General features: G+C 43.5%; 1 protein-coding gene across 3 annotated transcripts in view; it reads right to left on the bottom strand.

Moving 5' to 3' along the window:
- The window catches only part of LOC147372338 (putative tetratricopeptide repeat protein 41), a 77478-nt gene that overhangs the window by 34793 nt on the left and 20618 nt on the right, over nt 1–22067 (bottom strand). For 2 of the 3 annotated variants that reach the window (XR_015164005.1, XR_015164006.1), the window contains 3 exons: nt 19284–19523; nt 13603–13801; nt 3077–3216 (listed from right to left, as the gene is read on the bottom strand). Coding sequence is in view for 1 of the 3 variants with exons in the window: in XM_086401065.1 (XP_086257191.1) it covers nt 3077–3216; nt 12343–12521; nt 13603–13801; nt 19284–19523 (758 nt within the window). In the remaining 2 variants the exon portion in view is untranslated. Of the gene's footprint in view, nt 1–3076; nt 3217–12342; nt 12522–13602; nt 13802–19283; nt 19524–22067 lie in introns of all 3 variants that reach the window. The other variant, XM_086401065.1, reaches the window with a different exon arrangement.

Raw genomic sequence — 22067 nt, forward strand, 5'->3', positions numbered from 1 at the left:
CAGCTTCCTCTTTGAATTCCCCCAAGTCCATCAACCAGACGCAAATCCTCAGGGTTTCCTTGGTTTCTCCCCATGTCATGGCCATGTTTTCAATCAGTCTGAGTGGGGCAGAACCCCGTATCCCAGGGAGAATGACAGCTCCCAACACACCACCAGGCCATGGTGGTCCTTTCTCCCCAACCACATTGCCAGAAATACTAATTGGTCAAATGCAGCTATATACCGTCAGCATCTTCTTTATGAAGACATGCCTTTTATTTCCCTCTTGCTCCAGACCATCTGCTTCTTGAGGGCAGAGACCCCATGCGCAAGAATTGAGCCTTGTGGTTTGTGGGTATTCAGTAAACATTTGTTGATCTGCACAGTGATTGTGAAGCATTCTTGGGCCATGGTCTGTACTGGCTACCACCTATGGAGCCCTGACCAAGCGAAACTCTCACCATTCATGACTTCAGTGGATATTTACAGAAACCCTAGGAAATGGGGATTATTACTTCTCTCTTACAGGCAGGGAAGCTGAGGCTCAGTGAGGTTACATCAATCACCCGAGTTCACATGGCTAGCAAATAGGAGAACAAGGGTGTCCAACACAGACTAGCCTGTCTCCAAAGCTCTGCTCTGCACTTTTTCTTAACAAGTGAGCCTCTGATGCACAAACAGAGGCCCCTTCACACAAGCATCCTTTAGTTTTCCTGTGGCCCAGTGCACCTACTGGTAAGTACTAAAGAGAGGGTCATGAGACTTAGTTTTTTAGTAAGCATACTTACTACTTTAAATCAGGGTTTCTCAGCTTTAGCACTATTGATTTCTGTGCTATATAATACTTTGCTCTGGGTGGGTGTGAGCTGAGGGGCAGGCTGGTCTGGGCAGTGTAAAACGTGTAGAGCATCCCTGGCCTCTACTCACTGGGTGCCATTAGCAACCACCCCTCGCAGGTTGTGACCACCAAAAATGTCTTTAACATCGCCAATCTTCCTTCAGAAACAAAGCTGTCTCCCAGTGGAAGACGCTTGCATCAGATTTTAAAATAACCTAATCGAAAGAAATTACAAAAGTGGTGTGGTACAGAATGTATATAGCACAAATAACAAGCTCTTTCCCCTCAAAAATATTCAGCACATGTTTCAAAGAAGTTGTTATTGCCAAAAATAGTTTTAGAACTTCTCTTTTGGAAATGCCTTCAGAGCCTAAAAATAATTCTTTTCGTCTCCGTGGTAGTTAGTCCTAAAGCACTGTTGCAAAAATATTTTGAGAATAAAATCATAAGATTGATGCCTCCGAAAGGAGTGCTCTGAAGTGGGAAATCCTCTCTGAATGTCTCAGCTTTGTCACACTTCCTGAGCAGCCACCGCCTCCCTTCACCCCACCTACTCCACAGGTTATGCTTCATCACTGATGGAAATGCTGGCAGTGACTTCTAGCTAGACTAGGAGCTCTATGAGGGTAGAAACTGTGTCTGCCTCACCTGCTGCTATCATCCCAACCCCCAGCACAGAGCTCAGGCTGGGCAAGACCCTCAGTGAAGGTTTGCTGAGTGAATGTCTGAGTGACCAGGTGAATGAATAAATGAATGGCCAAATGAGAGAATGAGTGAGTAAATAAGTGACTGGCTAAGTGGATAGATGACTGAATGAATGAGGGAACGAGTGAGTGAGTGGATGAATTAGCAAATGGCTCAGTGAATAAATAAGGCAATGACTGGATGAATGAGTAAATGGAGGACTGAGTGAGAAAATGAGTGAGTGGGTGAGTGAGCGACTGACTGAGTGAATGAATACGTGACTGACTGAGAGAAAGGCTGAAATCAGGCCCTCAGTGATGACCTAATAACATAATTGGTGCTTTCCAAGAAGACACGTCAGTGATGAAAACTTAGACCTCATGACGAAAAAAATTTGCTGCAGGGGGAATTCCATAATCATAAGATATCAGAGAATCACTGGACTCTACTCTGTCAAAATGCAAGAGAGGTCGAGATAGCTCAAATCAAACGCATTATCTGTAGCCTAGGCCTCGGTTACTTTTTAACCCATGGAAGGTAATAAAAAGAGCTTAAGACCTCATTATGTGCACACATTGTGAGAAGTGCTTTGTGCACCTGCTTATTTCACCCTGTTAACAGCTCAGGAGACAGATCTCAGAACCCTCAACAATGAAGAACTCTGAGTCAGAGGTTCACATTCTTGCCAAAGTTGCACAGCATTAAGTGCCAAAGCACTTTAAATTTGGGTCAGTCTGTAAATAGCCCAGGCTCCTGCACTACTCCAATGCTACCTTCTAAGGACACAAAGTATTGCAAATTCAAGTTAGCTCATTGATTCATTTGTCACATTTACTAAGCACTGAAGCGGTTGTAATACAGCATGGAAGATAAATAAGCACGGCCTCTGCAATAAAGGGGCTTGCAGATCTAGAGTCTTACGCATCTCTTTAGATGGAATTCCTTTTAGAAAGATGTGTGTTGATGGGACACAGATAGACCTTTATGAGAAGGTGAAGGCCTTTGTTTTCAAGCAAAAATAGCTTTGTCTTGGGTTATACTACCCTTGGTCCAAAAACTACTACAACTGGTAAATAGTTTCTAAAGGGCCATTAAATGTCATCCTAAGAACAGTTATAGTTTTATGTTATGAGTGAAAGTTTCATTGTGTTCAACAAGCCCAAAAGTTTCTATTTTGAGAAATGTAAATCAATAATAGGAACAAGATAATCAACCTTCCCCAACATCTTCCTGAAAAGTATAACCAACTCTTTAACCAGTATTTTATTAGTTTATTTCAATCACTACTCACTTCACCCCTTGTTTTTTACATTCCTCTTCTCCAAAATGACACCTAGGGGTATTCATTCATTCAGTCGTACCTCCCATCTATTTATTGCTTGTCATCACTAATACACAGTTTGGGGCACAGATTAAAATCAAAGATTCTTCACTGATCAACATAAGTAATGATTTTTTATTATTCATTACTTCATCTCTTTGTGGATGAAATTGTAAGTGAACAAAGATAAATGATACCTGAAAATATCTAACATAAATACAGTAGAGGATTTTAAAAATTATTTCCCAATTTACCTGCAGTAACATGTTCTCAATGCTCAAGAATAACTCTTCCGCTTCACTGGTCTTGCCCAGAAGCTTCAGAAATCTTGCAATAAAGAATATTAATCGGCATTTGTCAGCAGCAGTAACCTTAAAAAGCCTGCATTCCAACACTAGAATAGAAAGAAAAGTCAATAATCCTAAAGCATATTTGGAGAGGAACAAAGAATGCCTATCATTTAATCTTGATGAAAGAGTTAAACATTAAATACTTATCTCTATTTCACTGTTTTTCTCTCAAAGGATCAGCACACCTGCTTTTATTAATATTAAAGTTTACATATATTACTGAGTATCTTAAACTACCGCATGAAAAATAAGTCAAGGCCTTTGACTAACTTCCATAAGTAAATTTTGAAAACCAAGGAGTCAAAAAAGAGTATTTCTATAGCTCAATCCATATGTTGTTGCCATTTGTATTCGGGAGTGATTTTCGGGCAATAAATAAAAGGCATTTAAATTTCTTACACAATTCTGCCCTCTGTTGCAAATGTCTTGAATTACTGGCTTTAGCAGAAAGAACAAAATGCTAGAAGAACAAAATAGGGAGCATACGTGTGTGTGCGTGTGTGTGTGTATGTGTGTGAGTGCACGCGCGTGTGCTCACGCACAGTTACACCTTATCATGTGCTTAGTCATTCAGTCGTGTCTAACCCTTTTGTGACCTCATGGACTGTAGGCCACCAGGCTCCTCTGTCCATGGAACTTTCCAGGCAAGAATACTGGTGGGTTGCCATTTCCTATTCCATACCTTATCATATACAAATGAAAAAAATACAGAATTTTTGAATTTGAAGACTCACATACATGGTAGCAAAGAGTCAGAAATTCTCTTTTCAAACATTCCAGTATCTAAATGCTACATTTGTCCATTTGTTACATTTCAAACTGTTGTGCCTAATGTGTATGGAACAAATAAATTCTTTTTTGCAAACAGACAGATCTTTTATTAAACAGTCAATGGATAGTACACTCCAAAGACCTGGGATGGGCCAACCCCAAAGGCTAAAATAAATATATTCTTATTCCTCATCTGTTTCTCTGGACAAACTGTTGGCCACCCAAACCTTGGGTATCCTCTTGCTTGCTTTCTGCCAACTTTTTGGTGGATCCTCATTCATGCACAGAATAAATGTTCTGTGAGCATCAACATGTCAGGCAGCATTCCAGGCTCTGAACACCAAGCAAAGCAAACAAGGGTGTAGGCCTCAGCATTGGGCGGCCTCCAGGAGCCTCTGAACCACAGCTCTGGTACCTCAGGCTGGGGAGCAAAACTAAACAGAGCCAGGGGAGAAAGAGTGCTGAGGGCCGGAGTCCAAGACGCCTGTCTGCAGTGGTTATCTGAGCAAAGTGGCCTGAGGTGCGTAAGAGAACTGAGGGGTTCAGCTAAGTGATGGGGGAACCCTAAGAACCAGAAGTAGCTGCTCAGAACGGACAGAAAAGGGCAGTGTGGGGGCTGCCCTGGTGATTTGCTGCTGCTGCTGCTGCTGCTAAGTCGCTTCAGTCTTAGCAGACTCTTAGTGGACATGTCTATGGGGACTCATGCCGTCCCCATAGATGGCAGACCACTAGGCTCCCCTGTCCCTGAGATTCTCCAGGAGTGGGTTGCCATTTCCTTCTCCAATGCATGAAAGTGAAAAGTGAAAGTGAAGTCGCTCAGTCGTGTCCGACTCTTAGCAACCCCATGGACTGCAGACTTCCAGGTTCCTCCGTCCATGGGATTTTCCAGGCAAGAGTACTGGAGTGGGGTGCCACTGCCTTTTCCGTCCCTGGTGATTTACTCAGTGGTAAAGAATCTGCCTGCCAATGCAGCAGACATAGGTCTGATCTCTGATCCGGGAAAATCCCTCATGTCATGGAGCAACTAAGCCTGGGTGCCACAACTACCAAGCCTGTGCTCTAGAACCCACTCCAGTGTTCTTGCCTGGAGAATCTCAGGGACAGGGGAGCCTGGTGGTCTGCCATGTATGGGGACGGCACGAGTCCCCATAGACGTGTCCGCTAAGAGTCCGCTAAGACTGAAGCGACTTAGCAGCAGCAGCAGCAGCAACAAGAGAAGCCGCCTCAAGGAGAAGCCATGCACTGCAACTAGAGCGTAGCCCCTGCTCACCAAAACTAGAGCAAAGCTGTGCAGCAAGGACCCAGCACAGTCAATAAAAAAAGAAAATTATAAATCACCTGCCTCCATCCACTAAAATAAGACCATTTTTTTTAAAAGGGGAAAAAAAAGAAAAGAGTAGTGTGGACACAACTAAGGGATGAGATCCTGCCCACAAGTGGGCCTCTTACACACTCCAGGGGGCTACTGAGTCCAGGTTCCCGTCAAGAGCTCGGGTTGGGAAGGATGCTGTCCATCACTAAGGTACTATTTAGCATCTCCATCGTGCTTGGTGCTATTCCAGGCACTGGAGATACAGCAGTGAACAGGAGAGAGGAGAGCCCTACTCTCCAGGAGTTCTATTGCAGCAGCTGAAAGGGTGAGAGGGGAGAGGGGAACAGAGATTCAGGATTAAAAGAGGAAACAAGGCAAACTCTGGCAGCTGTGATAGTTATGCCAAGAATTCAAACACGCTAACACAACAGAGAATGACCACGTACAATGTTCAACTCGAAGGCCACCCTGAGACGGTGACGCTGCGGCTGAGATCTAAAGAACCAGAAAGAACCGGCGCTACAATGAGTGGGAGGAACATTCCAGGCAGAGGGAAGAACATTCCTGGCAGAGGGAACAGCTGATGCCAAGGCCCAAAGGCAGAATGTACTTGAAGGACAGAAAGGCCAAGGAGGCTGGCATCCTGAGGCCAAGGGGAAGAATCATACGAAAGGATGCTACCCAGGCACACGGGGGCCAGGCTGTACCAGGCAGTGTAGGCTAAAGTGAGGTGTTTAGATTTTTGTATAAGTTCAACAGCAGGCCAGTGGAATTTTCTTAATCTGCAACGTGACATGATCTGGTTTACGTTCCTAAAAACTCATCTTGACGACTATGCAGACAATTGATTTTGTAGGAACAACAGTGAAAGTAGGGATGGGGGGTTGGGAGGTCGAAGGGGAGGGGATGTAGGTATATAAATAGCTGATTCTCATCACTGCAGAGACTGACAACATTATAAAGCAATTATACTCCAATAAAAAACAAAAAATGGAAGTAGGAAGACCAGTTAGGAGGCTGTTACAACAGGCCAAGGGAGAGGTGATCCTCTAGAGTGATCACTCTAGAGTGATCACTCATTAGAGTGATCCCATTGTAGACCTGAGGTTAACATGACCCCTCTAACTTCAACAGCATCCTGAGAGTCCCAGCTAGTGCAATAAGATAGGAAAAGGAAATAAAAGATATACACATTCAGTTCAGTTCAGTTCAGTTGCTCAGTCGTGTCCAACTCTGCGACCCCATGAATCGCAGCACGCCAGGCCTCCCTGTCCATCACCAGCTCCCGGAGTTCACTCAAACTCATGTCCATCGAGTCGGTGATGCCATCCAGCCATCTCATCCTCTGTCGTCCCCTTCTCCTGCCCCCAGTCCCTCCCAGCATTAGAGTCTTTTCCAATGAGTCAACTCTTTACATGAAGTGGCCAAAGTATTGGAGTTTCAGCTTTAGCATCAGTCCTTCCAAAGAACACCCAGGACTGATCTCCTTTAGAATGGACTGGTTGGATCTCCTTGCAGTCCAAGGGACTCTCAAGAGTCTTCTCCAACACCACAGTTCAAAAGCATCAATTCTTCAGTGCTCAGCTTTCTTCACAGTCCAAATCTCACATCCATACTTAGTTGTTATTTAAAAAAAACTTCTGGAACTAGAAAGCAATTATAGCAAGGTTATAGGATACAAGATTAATATTCAAAAGTCATTGCTCTCTTATGAAACAGCAATGAACAATGGGAATTAGACATTTAAAACATACTAGCACACCAAAAATGAAGTACTTAGGTATAAATCTAACAAAATATGTATATAATCTATATGCATACTACTACTAAATTCTGATCAAAGATATTAAATAAAATCTAAATAAATAGATGCAGCTTCCCTAATAGCTCAGTTGGTAAAGAATCTGCCCGCAATGCAGGAGACTCCAGTTTGATTCCTGGGTTGGGACGATCCCCTGGAGAAGGGAAAAAGCTACTCACTCCAGTATTCTGGCCTGGAGAACTCCCTGGACGGTATAATCCATGGAGTCATAAAGAGTTGGACAGGACTAAGCAGCTTTCACTTTCATTTGGGCTTCCCTGGTGGCTCAGACAGTAAAGCATCTGCCTGCAATGCAGGAGACCCAGGTTCGATCCCTGGGTTGGGAAGATCCCCTGAGGAAGGAAATAGCAATCCACTCCAGTACTCTTGCCTGGAAAATCCCATGGACGGAGTAGCCTGGTAGGCTACAGTCCATGGGGTTGCAAAGAGTCAGACATGACTGGGCGAAAAATAGATATACCATGTTGATGGATTGGAATACTCAACACTGTTAAGATATTTGACCAATAGATTCAATGCAATCCCATTAAAAATCTTCTATAGATGTCCAACCAACTTTTGACAAAGTAGCAGAAACAATTCAATAGAGATAATCAACAAATGGTGCTGGAAAAATTGAACATCCATGTGTAAAAAGAAATTAATCTAGACACAGACATTACACTTTTCACAAAAAATTACTCAAAATGGATAACAGACCTAAATATAAAATGAAATATTAGAAAACATTTAGAAGGAAATGCTGAAGAAAGGCCATGTAACCTCGGATTTGGTGATGACTTTAAACACAACATCAAAAGCACAATTCATGAAAAAACATTGTTAGACTTTATTAAAATTTAAAACTTCTTCTCTGTGAAAAGTACTATTAAGAGACTGAAAAAACAAGCCACATATTTGTGGATAAAATATATGTTTTAATAAAATATATATCTGATAAAAGATTTCTATCCAAAATATACAAAAAACTCAAACTCAACAATAAGACATGTAAAGATGTTCAACATTGTCATTAGGTAATTGCAAATTAAAACAACAATGGAAGGTATCACCACATACTTATTAGAATGTCTAAAATTTAAAAATTGACATACCAAATACTAGCAAGGATACAGAAAAACAGAAACTCATTCATTGCTAGTGAGGCTGGCAGTTTCTTACAAAGGTAAACACGGTCTTATCATGAATCCAGCAATCATGTTTCTAGGTATTTACTCAACTGATTTAAAAACTTGCATGCAAATGTGTATAGCAAATGTTTGTCCTTCAATAAGTGAACAGGTAAACCGTGGTACATTTGTACCCTGGAATATTCAGCATTAAAAAGAAATGAAGTGTCAAGCCATGAAAGGAAACTTAAATGCATATTCGAATCACAATTGTGAATAGGATTCCTGACAGCTTAGAGAAAGGCAGTAGTGGTAGAGGTGGACATGTTTGAGAAACATTTAAGAAGTAAAAATTGCCAGGACTCAATAATAAAATGCATTTGGGGAGAGGAAAAGGAGAGATAAGTGTCAGGATTACTCCCACGTGGTAAATTGAGAGACAGCCCCTGAAACAGATCCTGTTTTGGAGAGACGTTCATGAGTTCAGTTTTAGATGTGTTGGGTTTGAGGAGCTTTGAAGGCATCAGCCAAGTGGAATTAAGTAGGTAGCTGGATAGATGGATTTGGGACTCAGAGGATAAGTGTAGCTGGGCAAGTAAATCTGTGAGTCATGTGCATATGAACAATCACGAAAGCCATGGACACAGATAATATTCCTACGGTGAAAATAACAATGAGAGGAAAAGAGCTTTAAGGAATTCTAACAGTTGGGAGCCAGGAAGAAGAGGAGGAACGAACAGAAGAAACAGAAAAGCTGTAGCCAGACAGATGGAAGATGAACCAGGGGATGTATTACCAATAAAACCAAGACCAGAATGTTTACTAGAGGAGGACCAGGTCAAAAGTATCCACTGATGCTAACAAGTAAGTCAGACAAGGACTGAAAACATTCTTTGGATGATCTGTTCATGATTTTCTGTATTTTTATTGAAGTGTTCATCATTTTCTTATTGATTTTAAAAGCATTTTTACATATTAGAAATATTAATCCTTTGCCTGTTGTATATGTTACAAATATTTTTCCCAGTTGGCACTTGTAGTTGTGTTTCTGCTCTCCTCAGAGTTGATTTGTGTTATTTTACACATAGAAACTTCATGTGTTTATGTTGGCAGATTTATCAATTATCTTCTCTTTCATGAGTTACCCTTTTGCTTTCTTGCTTAGACTCATCTACATTTTCTTATAGTGTATAGTTTTCTTTATATAAAACCTCACTTTCTTATATTTAATTCTAATCCTCCTGGAGTTTATTTTGGTGCAATATTTCAGATAACAACTTTTTACCAAATAGTGTATCATTATCACAACACTATTTATTCCATAATCCATCTAATTTGAAAAGCATCTATCATTTACTATATTTTTTACATCTGCAACTGAATCTGAGCTTTCTATTTTCTTCCACTGAGCTATTTTTGCTCCCAGTAGTATTTTAAAAACTATTATTGCTTCACAATATGTTTAAATAACTTGACATTCAAATTGCCCTCATTATTTTAAGCTCTTATTCTTGTATATTTTTTCTCCAAAAACTGCGGAATCATTTTGAAAATTCAAAAATGACTTCATCCCATTGGGATTTTAGATAAAATCATCTTATGTCTATATGCCTGCGTCAGGAAGATCCCCTGGAGGAGGAAATGGCCATTCCAGTATTCTTGCCTGGAAAATCCCAAGGATAGAGGAGCGTGGTGGGCTACAGTCCATGGGGTCGCAAAGAGTCGGACATGACTGAGCGTGCACACACTCACACATCTTATGTCTATAAATCAATTGGGGAAGAATTAATAGCTTTATAACACTGAGTTGTCCTATCCTAGAATATGGTATATCTCCCTACAAACTGAAATCTTATTTTCTGTAATTCTGAAGTTGTTTATAAAAATAAAGATTTGCAGATTTCTTATTAAATTTATTCTTAGATATTTCATATTTTCTATGGCCATAGCAAATTGTATCTTTTATACTTTAAATTTTTCTGTAGAGCTATTTTGGCCCACAAAATATTTAGAGATTCTGAAGGTATCAAGGTCAAAGCTTCACACATTTGTCATGACAAGCTGATGTTCTCCCATTTACTACAAACTTCTGACAAGATCCAGTAATGTAATGCATTTACCCTTTGCCCTAAAACCCGCCCTTTAAATTTAAAAACATATGACTCTCCTCAACCCCACCACAGCCACCACCTGGAGGGCATCCAGCCATCTAGTGGTCAAGATGGAGCCAGGCTGGGACTCTTCCTTCTGCCATGTCTTCCTGCCTTTGGCACTGTCCTAAAATGTGACGGCAGCCAGAAACAGGTTTTCTTTACTTTGATGTGACTCAGGACTCCAGCCAAAACCCAAAGTATCATGTCAAAGGGAACCTATAAAAACTGACCTGACTATAAAAGTTGTCTTTTTGAGTCAAAGACCTCTCTTCCAGCCCATCAATCAGAGATGCAGCTTTCCCAGCCAGCGCCGCTGGGTACCGTAGCGCGACCAGGAAGCATCAGCCAAGAAGTGAGTCCCAAACTCAGGACTGCACATCGTTCCACCAACCCAAGAAATCAGGTGTCTTGTTCTCATCGGAGCCACCAGGGGGAGCCAAACCACACGAGAGGGAGGGATAACGAAGAAGCCGGGCCGGCGCTCCTTAATGGACAGACAGCCTGGTGGAGGCAGGAGAGATGTCTTCCGCTCTCAATCAAACTAAAGCCACTGGGCACTCTTAGAAAACTCTCACTTTTTAAGGAACCTACCAGAAGCAGGTCGGGGTCAAAAGTATAAGTAGCCTATTTACCTTCCACATGGAGGATGAGTGGATCAGACAAATTTCAAAATTATATAAATCATACACGGTCATAAGAATAAAATCTAGATGTCTAAGGACAAAAGAAGATAGAGTATTGCCCCAATCCTGGTGGCTCAGGGGTAAGGATTCCACCTGCAATGCAGGAGCCGCAGGTTTGATCCTTGGGTTGGGAAGATTCCCTAGAGGAGGGCATGGCAACCCACTCCAGTATTCTTGCCTGGAGAATCCCATCCACTGAGGAGCCTGGCAGGCTACAGTCCATGGGGTCACACAGAGTCAGACATGGCCAAAGCGATTTAGCAGGCACGCACGCAACTCCCCAATCCATTCCTAGCTATCCGAGACCTACCTCACCCTGTCTAAGGCTCAGTTCCCTTAACTTCAAGAAAAATATTAATAGTATTATAAAGGTCTTATGAGAATTAAAATAATACATACAGTATATTAAACTTATAGCCTGGCATATGAGAAATGCTCAAAATTTGGTCTTATGATCACTAGATGATAAACCCCACGGGGTTTTTTTAGAGCAGGGATTCGTTCTTTTGAACTCGTTCTGAACTCATTTGCCTTGTTCGCTGCTATGTCAGCAGTGCCCTGTGAGTCCATGTCCCAGGGAAGGCACACAGTTACTATTTGCTGAAAGCATGTATGAAGGTTATTACTGTTTAATAAGCCAGGAAATAAAGGATGAGAGAGTGAGAGAGAGAGAGAGACGAGAGGGGCCTACTGTGGATAGCAAAATAAAAAAAAATTAACCAAAGTGTTGTCTAAACCCAAGTCAATAGACAGAAAGTCAAAGAAGAACTGTCCCAGTGTGGACTGAGGCCACACTTGACAACAATTGCATGTTTCCAGCACTGAGTGATGGATAGATTAGTGGTAACATCAGTAGACAGAGGAACTATAGAGGGCAAGCTTGAAGCAGGTCAATCTGAAACAGTTTAGGCTTTGCATCTCTTTAATTTGCACTGGTCATTCAGGAAAGCCATTGGTCAAGCAACAAAATTATTAGCAGCTCTCGGGAAAGGGGGCATGGACCCTGATACTACAAAAGGTCACAACTCCAAACACAGATAAAAAAGGAAGGTGTCAGGGGTGTGGCTAAAGCCATGAGAAAGTAGAGAGAAAGAACACGACTAACGCTTGGAGAAATAGCCACCACAAGACAACAAAGAGGAGCCATTTCCAATTTCATACTAACTCTGCCTATCTTCAGAACTGTGGGTTTAAGTGGTGGGGAGAAGGGCTCCGAGGTCTGGTGAGTTGATCAGAATGATGTGTGAATACAGAACAGTAACCCTGGGCCACACTACAGCCCAGCAGAATGGACCATGGAGACATTGGTACTCACTGTACCTGAGAGCGTACATCTCTTCTTCATTTTCTGGCACTGATCTGCTTTGATCTTGGCCGCTGTGAGCAAATAGGCTTCAGTAGCATCATATCCCATTTCTGATAATACATTCCAGTAGTGGATGAGGTGCAGCCTTGTCCAGAAGCTCGGGCTTTGGGTCTTTGTTATAAAGTCAGTGATGCTTGTAACACAACGTATTAGTGGAGGTTGTTTTAGTATTTTATGCCTTCAAGGCAGCTGTTCTGTTTACCACATCCCATTAGCCTCTCTGTAAACTTCTTCACTAATGTGACTTTAGTAGGTCACCAGATAAACCAGCTGAAGCCAATGCCAGTCCTCTGGCCCCTCCTCAGGCCAGGCTCCGTGAATCTGCCAGCAGAGCCAGCCCCTCCCTCTTCTGAGCTCACCTAGGTCTGTGTGAAGCATTTCCCACCATTGATAGCAATTCTCTGGCTCCACACCTTCCCTTCTAGAAGGAGAGCCATAGCTCCTTCACTCCTGAATTCCCAGGGCCTGGAACAGCCTGGGAGACAGCAGGGGTCAGTGAGAGATGTCTGCTGAATGAATGTGCAAGGGGGACAAGGAGAAAGGGGAGGGACGGAAGGAAGTGGGGTGGAGGGGAAGAGAAGGAAAGAAACAAGGGAAGGAGGCATGAGGGCCCAGCAGGAGAGCACAGTCTAGGCTTCATCCTTGCTCAACTCCAGGTCCTCCTCTCCTCGGAAGCCTCTTAACTTTGAGGGGAATCCAGGGAAGTTGAGAGAGGAAAAGAACCCTCTGCAGAGCCAGATGGGGCAACCCCAGGGATCCACAGGCCATAGAAGTAGATCAAATGATGGTCCCATCTGAATGAATGAACTGGTGTTGAATGAATATATATGAATGGGTGTGTCTTGCTCAAGAGCATTATGGTACCTTAGTGCTGCTACTGCTGCTAAGTCATTTCAGTTGTGTCTGACTCTGTGCGACCCCATAGACAGCAGCCCACCAGGCTCCCCCATCCCTGGGATTCTCCAGGCAAGAACACTGGAGTGGGTTGCCATTTCCTTCTCCAGTGCATGAAAGTGAAAAGTGAAAGTGAAGTCGCTCAGTCATGTCCGACTCTTCGAGACCCCATGGACTGCAGCCCACCAGGCTCCTCTGCCCAGGGGTTTTCCAGGCAAGAGTACTGGAGTGGGTTGCCATTGCCTTCTCCGTACCTCAGTGCAGGGCTTAGCAAAAGGAAGAGAGAAATCTGCCAAATGTAACATCAAAACGAGACTCACCTGGGACTTGAGAGGAAGCTGCTCAGATCCTCCCAGCAGCCGCTCATCTTCAAGTGCCAGGGAAGCTCCTGATACACTCTCCAGAAATCAGTTTGCCTTTGGAAGTATTTGACCAAAATTCGGTGGAAATGTGTTTTCTTGTGATTCGTTGGGTCCTGGAAGCTATATGGACTGCTCTCTCTGACGGGAGTGATGACACCTATTCACAAATCAGTTACAGAGTCACTCTGCTGTACAGCAGAAATTAACAATTATTTATGAAGTAAATCAACTATACTTCAATTTTTTTAACAAAATATAAATCAGTTACAGTAGAATGAATCTGACTTTTTAAGACTGTGAAAACACTATAGCAAACAGATAACAGTTCGGTGGCCATATTCAGACAAAAAAAGTCAAAGTATCTGGGGAAAAAAAAACTGCAACATCACAAATGTATCCTCTTATAAGGCAATTAAGAGTTTACCAAAGAATTAGTTACAGCTATGATCACTGACCTAGCTTTTGAGAAACTCTGTGAGCATGTTGACTTTTCATGTTGAGTCTTCCCCCTCCCCCAAGGAAATATTTGTAACCTACTTTGCAGTTTTAAATGTATACCATGGTTACCGCTTAAATAAGCACTTTGAAATATTAGAGGGCATGCATTTTTGGAGAAGTTAATCTCCTGCCTGCAGCTCACATAGGGCAAGGGGTAGCCAAGCAAATTAATTGCAAATTGGATGTTTGAGTCAAGATTATGATACTGAGTTTCCAAATAGAAAGGGTTCCAATAGATCATACCCCCCATAAACAAGCTTCTTAAAAACAAAACGGTTTTGTTTAGTTCAGTCTCGGTGATATATAGCCTTGAAAACTGAAGCAGAAGTATTTTTAATTTTCTGCTTGACACTTTTTCTTGCAAGATAAATGAGACACACAGCTGGACGACACACCAAGCCCAGCTCTTCAGAAGAAATGTAACCAAAAAAAGAAGCCCATTGTTCAAGTTATCATCCTGCATTTCTTGTGAAATGAATTCTAGGTCTTCTACCCACTTGAAGAGATGCCATGCTAGCTGGTCTAAAATGTGCTGATGTGCCTAGATGGCATGTGTGGTGCTTAAAAGACCCCTGGAAGATGACTCCCCTCCCACACAGGGTGTGGAGAAGGCATTTTTGTGGGTAGGAAATTGGGAAAGTGGCATGGAGAATGAGAGAAAATGAAAACTAGGACAAATGCCACCCTGAGTCCAAGATTTGGAGTGTTAAACGCAATGTGTAAAGTGCACAAAATGTTTTCCTATCAAACATTGCATTTAATTTTACTCTTTTACAGAATAATCTCTTGAGGAGGATGTGGAAACCCCTGTGCTGGTGAATTTTACATGTTCACTGACAGGGCGAAGAGGAGTCCAGATAGCTGGTGAAACTTTATCTCTGGGTTTGTACTGTGAGGGTGTTTCTGGAAGAGATTAGCGTTTGAATCGGTAGACTGAATAAAAAAGATGGCCAGTCTTCACACCAAAGCAACTGGGATGCGGGCCTGCACAATTTGCTCTCTCTAGAATATCTCCTGCCCTCAGATCTCAGCAGTCCTGGTTCTCAGACCTTCATTCTCTGACTGGGATTTATACCACTGACTCCCCTGGTTCTCAGGCCTTTGAACTTGGACTCTAACTGTATGTACCAGGGGCTCTCCTGGGCCTCTAGCTTGTAGATGGCAGATAACAGGACTTCTCAGCCTCCACGATAGCATGAGCCAAGCCTTCCTAACAAATCTCTTTCTATAACTCTATCTGTCTACTGTTGGTGCTGTTTCTCTGGAGAGCCCTGGCTAGGGACTTCCCTCATGGTTCAGTGGTTAAGACTCTGTGCTTCCACTCCAGGGCACACAGATTCGGTCCATGGTCAGGGAATGAAGATCCCGCATGCTGTGAAGCATGGCAAAAAAAAAAAGAGAGAGAGACAACCCTTGCTAATACAGTTCCCATATAATAAACAAAACCTGTTTGAAATCAGAGAGACCAAGTGGCTTGTCCCTGGTCAGCACATGATCTGGGTGAAATAAAATTCATATTTTATGGCAAGACAAGGAAAATTTAAACACAAAAGTTCTCTACCCTCAGGCCTCCTCTCTCCCTGCTCTGTGCATAGTGTGTCTGCATTATGCACCAACCAGACCTCCCCCATCGGCAGGAAAACCTGCTCAACATTCTCCTGGCATCAACAAGACAGCTCCTTAAAAGATAACATTCCTTCCTGATCTTGTAAAGGGGTCACATGGCCCACCACAATGGTGCTTAGATCTGGATTATGTAAACTGTCAATAATATGTCTTTTGATACCACTCCAATATTCTTGCCTGGAGAATCCCACGGACAGAGGAGCCTGATGGGCTATAGTCCATAGGGTTGCAAAGAGTTGGACACGGCTGAAGCAACTTAGCACAGCACCCATTTACGCATATATGCAGAATCTAGAAAAATGGTACGGATGAACCTGTTTGCAGGGCAGGAAGAGAGATACAGATGTATAGAGCAGACATGTAGACACAGAGCAGGAAGTGGATGGTGGGACGAATTGGGAGAGTAGCACTGACATGTTAATATTACAGTCATGCTTGTGCTCAGTCGCTCAGTTGTGCCCGATTCTTTGTGACCCTATCAACTGAAGCCCGCCAGGTTCCTCTGTCCATGAGACTTTACAGACAAGAATACTAGAGTAGATTGGCGTTTACTCCTCCAGAGGATCTGCCTGACCCAAGGATTGAACCTGCATCTCCTGAGTCTCCAGCGTTGGCAGGTGGATTTTTCTACAACTGAGCCACTTGGGAAGCCCATCCTGGGAAGCCCATATACCCATTACCATGTGTAAAATAGATAGCTAGTGGGAAGCTGCTATACAGCACAGGGAGCTCAGCTCAGTGCTCTGTGATGACCGAGAGAGGTGGGATGGGGGTGGGTGGGAGGGAAGTTCAAGAGGGAGGGGATATATGTATATGTATAGCTGATTCATTTTGTTATACAGCAGTTCAGTCATGTCCGACTCTTTATGGCCCCATGGACTGCAGCACGCCAGGCTTCCCTCTCCTTCACCATCTCCTTGAGCTTGCTCAAACTCATGTCCAATAAGTTGGTGATGCCATCCAACCATCTCATCCTCTGACATCCCCTTCTCCTCTTGCCTTCAACCTTTTCCAGCATCAGGGTCTTTTCCAATGAGTCACTTTCTCCCATCAAGTGGCCAAAATATTGGAGCTTCAGATTGTAAAGAAATTATACTCTAATAAAAAAATACATTTTTTATGTATTTTTATGTATTTGATGCTATACATCAAAATCACATTTGATGTATAGCACTTTGTTTCAAAAAACTTATATAACTGTGCCTGGTGACGGACTGGGAAGTCTGGTGTGCTGCAGTCCATGGGGTCACAGAGTCGGATACGACTGAGTGACTGAACTGAACTGAACAGGTGGAACAGTTCTCAGAGTCTTCTGAGATGCTCTTTCCGGGTTTTAATCCTCAAATTTGACTTGAATAAAATTTTTCAATTCTTTCTTAGATCGACTGATTAATTTTTCATTGACACTTCTAAATATAGAAGGATTCAAACCTTCTGACTTAATGTCAGTGCTCTTCCAATTACATGTGGGATGTGAGGAATGGCTTGACCACGGGATCATCTGTGTTACAAAGTTCAGTGTAGTTCTCATAGACAGACTAACTGGCTGACACTTACATTGTCTCTTACGGGCCCCCCAGGTGGCACAGTGGTAAAGAATCCGCCTGCCAGTTCAGGAGACCCAAGAGACACAGGTTTGACTGCTGGGTCCAGAAGATCCCCTGGAGAAGGAAATGGCAACCCGTTCCAGTATTCTTGCCCAGAAAATCCCATGGACAGAGGAGCCTGGTGGTCTGTATAGTTCATGCGTTCACAAAGAGTCCAACACAGCTAAGGCTAGATTTCACTGTGTGGATGAACATCCCCCCAATTCTCAGTGGCTTAAAAGAGCAAAGGTTAATCATGTCCACCGCATGTTGGCTGGAACCCCAAATCCAGGTGGATCTCCTCAACCCAGGATGGATGGAGCAGTCGCCATCTTGAACATGGCCAGTCAGCACTCACAACTCATGGGCAGAATTAGCCACAAGCACCACTCAATAAGAGGCAGAGTATTAATTTCAAACAAAAGCAGCCTGCAGGTATATGTGTCTAAGAGACCAGTTTGCCTCAAAATGACTGACATGACATCTGGACAAAAGACGTAAAAACGTAGCCCTTCACCAAAATATCACAGCAGACAAATGCTATAGCTCCAGGCTTTGGGATGTTTTTCATCCTTTAGGAATGGGCTTGCTTCTTATGCCAAGGCTGCATGGAAGTGAATTATTGAAACTACAATTCCTGGTGCTTCTAACAAAAACTAGTATTCACAGCCTGATTCTGAAGCAAGCAAACTTGCAGTTCTAACCACAGTGAATAGTGCCAGCAGTGCTTTATTTGGGGCTCATGTTACAGAGGAGTACAGCATGAACCCACAATTTTACCAGTAACACCATGCCCCTTCAATCCCTAGGCCTCCAAGAATGTTACTGTTCTTGATCAGATTGAGAGCCTTGTAAACCATCATAAAATGGAGTGAATAGAAAAGCTGACACTATATCCGAGAACATCCTCATTCCTCACCCTGCTCTTCTCTGCCTTATGTAACTTAAGAGATGGTGGGAATGATGTCAATGTGGGAGGGGAAAAATAAAAAGGATTCATGTGGGCTTTTTGAAAAAAAAAAAGTAAGAGAGAACACAGTAAACTGGAAAGGAAATTTAAGCTTAGAATCTTGCCAGAGGCTGTCATTTAAAGGGTTTTAAAGTCCTGAGACGTGAGGTCCCCTGTGTGAGCGATGCTCAGAGAGTGCTCTGACTCCAGGTAAGGTTCTGTGACTGCTGTTTCTCCGATTCAGATCTGCAGTTCTCTTCAGGAGGGGATAAGAATTTTATTTCAGAACAAAGGCATAGACTGCTAATTCCACCCTAAATCCATTTCCCTCATCTTTCTTAGTGACAGAGTCCCACTTTGGTTGAGGGGAGCAATACACCCAGTTGAAACCTCTGTCCCCAAATTCCCTTGTAACTGTGTGCTGTGCTTAGTCGCTCAGTTGTGTCCGACTCTTTGCGACTCCATGTAACTAGCTATGGCCAAATGACGAAGTCACGGGTCAAAGAGACTTAAGTGAAAATGTTGGTGGAAAACTTCTAGGAAAACTCCTTAAAAGGAAATGCAAGCCCTTCTCCCACACCAGCCCCTGTCCTTCCTATTGTTTGAAATATGATGGCTGGAGCTCCAGCAGCCATACTATTTCCAGTAGTCATGAACATGAGGTAACCTTGAGAATGTAAACCAGTGTAACAGATCAGGGACAGGGAAGGAGCTGGGCTCCAGATGACTCTGAAGAGCAACAGCATAGGCTTGGACTGCTGACCTCCAGAAGTCTTTCAAATGAGAGAATAAACCCTGGTATATTAAGCCATTGAAATCATGTCTCTGTTACAGCCACATACAAATCTTAATTTATACAACCATTTTAATGCATATTTATAGACTCATTTCTACTCAAGAAATCCCAGCTATAACTTTCCCTTGGATGCGACTCTCACCTCCCCTTAGCCAGCAGGTGTCTGCACAGATTCGAGCCTTACCCAGCAGCTTGTGTTCCACGGCACTTCGCAGGGACTGGTGCCGGAAGTACAGGAGGCCATTGGGCTTCTCCTGGAGCCAGTGTCTGGTGGCATTGCGGAAGGCAGCCCAGTGCAACGTGGTCACTTTGTAATGCCCCTTGTAGCCCAGCATGTCCAAGAGCTGGTATATCTCGTCTTCGGCCAGCCCACAATGCGAGATGCTCAGCAGACACAGGGTGTCAGACACCCAGCCGTCCAACCCTGTGCAGACAACACACTGATGATGGTGACAAAGGAGGGCTCACACATGCCAGGCATCATTCTACATGTTGTGTGATCAACCAACTCATTTCTTTCCATCATCCTTTAGGTAGATACTATAACTGCCCCATCTTACAAATAAGAAAAATGAAGCCCAGAGAGGTTAAGTAACTTAGCCCATGTCACACAGAAACCAGTGCAGAACTGGGATTTGAATGCAGACGGTGTGGCTACAGAATCCACGTTCTTGACCATTGAATTATTACCTACATTGTCACAACGAATCCATCCGTGTCAGCTACGGTTACCAAGTGGCAAGCTTGCCAGTTCTGACACTTAGCATTTCCCCTGAGCAGTCTTTAAAGATTTCCAACATCAGATTTGCATGTACAGGTATGAGAGGCTTTTCTGTCTGGCTGCTGCCTACTGCAAATTCATACACACCACACAAGCCAGCCACCTGTTACTCACCTGACCCCCTAGATGTTTCCACCGTAGTAGGATCTCCCACTGGATCAACCAACTCTAAAGAGATCCTTAAGACCACGGAGAGAAATGAGAGCAAGGTCTACCATTCGAAATGGATTTCTTATGCTAGGACTGGGGAATGAGGCCCCAGATGCCTGCATCCTTTCAGCAGAGGCAGTTGTTCAGACTGATGTGCACAAACTTCCTCTGAGGTTTGCCCCAGTTCAACTAAGCTCTCCCGGACCTGTGGTTGAACTTGGCGGGCCTGAGTCGGGTTAGCAGACAGCACTGGGAGGAGGAAAATTGCCTATAAAAGGAACAGTCCCTATGGGGTGCGGGGTGGGGAGGACCCAGGCTTTCCTGCACAATCCTGGAGACATGGGTCTAGCCAAGGGCACAGCTGTGGGCAGTTTTGTTTGATTCTTCCTGTGGGACAGAGACCTTGTTTTCACCTCTGTGCGGGTCAGGGAGGGCACACTAAACTTGAAGTTAACTTTCTCTGCAGAAATGCAAGCTCTAGAGCAAAAAAAAGGGTGGGGGGGAGGTACGGGATAATATGCTGGAGCAACAAACAATGTGCCTTTCATTCCCAGTATCTTCTGCTTCTCTCTCAGAGCTCCACCTCCCCATCCCTGCTCCGTTCTAATTCACTTAAAAGACAGCTGTCACAGCAGAAATGAAGAGAGAAAAACTCAAGTTTCAAGAGACTTTTGAGGCTCATAGTAGAGCCCATGGCTTGTGAGAATAAACTTGGGTTTTTGAAAGCCTGATTGTTGAATATTGAACCACAGATTCCTGGCCAACTCTTGGAATAATTTTTTTTTAACCACAAAGAGCCTCAGACAATTACAGGAAGATGCAAAGAGGACATTTTTTTCCCACCCAGGAAGAAAAGAGATTTTGCTGAATTCAAAAAAGTGTTAAAAAAGAGACAGATCACCTATTTCATTTTTCTAGATGATCTCTCTGCCTCTCTTTTAACACCTTCCTAAGTTCAGCAAAATTTGCAAAACAGACACACAGTCATAGAGAACAAATGTGTGGATGCCAACAGGGAAAGGGAGGTAGGTGGGAGGAAGTGGGAGTTTGGGATTGACATAAATTATTGATACTATGTATATATAGATGACTAATGAGAACCTACTGTTTGGCACAGGGAACTCAGTGCTCTGTGGTGACCTGAATGGGAAGAAAGTCCAAAAGGGCGAGAATATATGTATGGCTGATTCATTTTGTTGTACAGTAGAAACTATCACAACATTGTAAAGCAACTATACTCCAATAAAAATTGATTTAAAAAAGAAAGAGAGAAAAGAAAGCAATAAAGTTGCTCAAGTGGGTTTCTGAACAGGGGCCAGAGCCCTCCCTGTGAAGAAAACCAGCTTGGAGCAGAGACAGACCGGCCTCTGGATGCATCTGAGACTAGATGAGAGAGAGGACCTGAGCTTCCAAAAGCTCTACAGATTTCCCAGTGCCACAGGAAGAAGTGGGGAGGAGAAATGGCTAATGGGGACACCGGGGGAGACCTATAGGCCCCGGACCTCTGAGTGGCGCAGTGCACGACCACGTTCTCTGTCGGGCACGTAGATACCCACAAGACTGGAGGCTTAAGCAGAGGGAAGGAGTGAGCCGACGATGCCCATGAGGATGAGGGCACGTGGCAGCAGATGGTGGCATAGATGGAACCGCCCCAGAGCAGATGGGAACACAGGCATGCCCGAGGATGCCAAAAACAGGGCACGTCAGTGTCCATGGACCATCTGGAGCCACGACCACCTCAGTGGAAGACAGCGGGGATGGATGACAACCAAGGTGACCCAGCACCAAGGCCTTCAGATCTGAGCTCACCCCAGTGGGGTCACGGCAAGGACACAAACCCTCACACGGTTGAAAAAATCCTGAATCGACTGAAAATACAGTAAACGGATGAGCTTAACCAGAATTAACCTAGATTCTGCCATCAGTGGGACTGTAGACTCAAAAGAGAGATTAAATTGAATCACAGAAATCATAAAGGCTCATTTCTTAGACCTCTGAGAAATGTGACTAAAATCTGTGCTTAATGTATTTCTCCTT

The sequence above is a fragment of the Bos grunniens genome, chromosome 5, assembly GCF_055505025.1.
Source record: "Bos grunniens cultivar Pamir isolate PY7600 chromosome 5, Bosgru_T2T1.0, whole genome shotgun sequence".
Taxonomy (NCBI): Eukaryota; Metazoa; Chordata; class Mammalia; order Artiodactyla; family Bovidae; genus Bos; species Bos grunniens.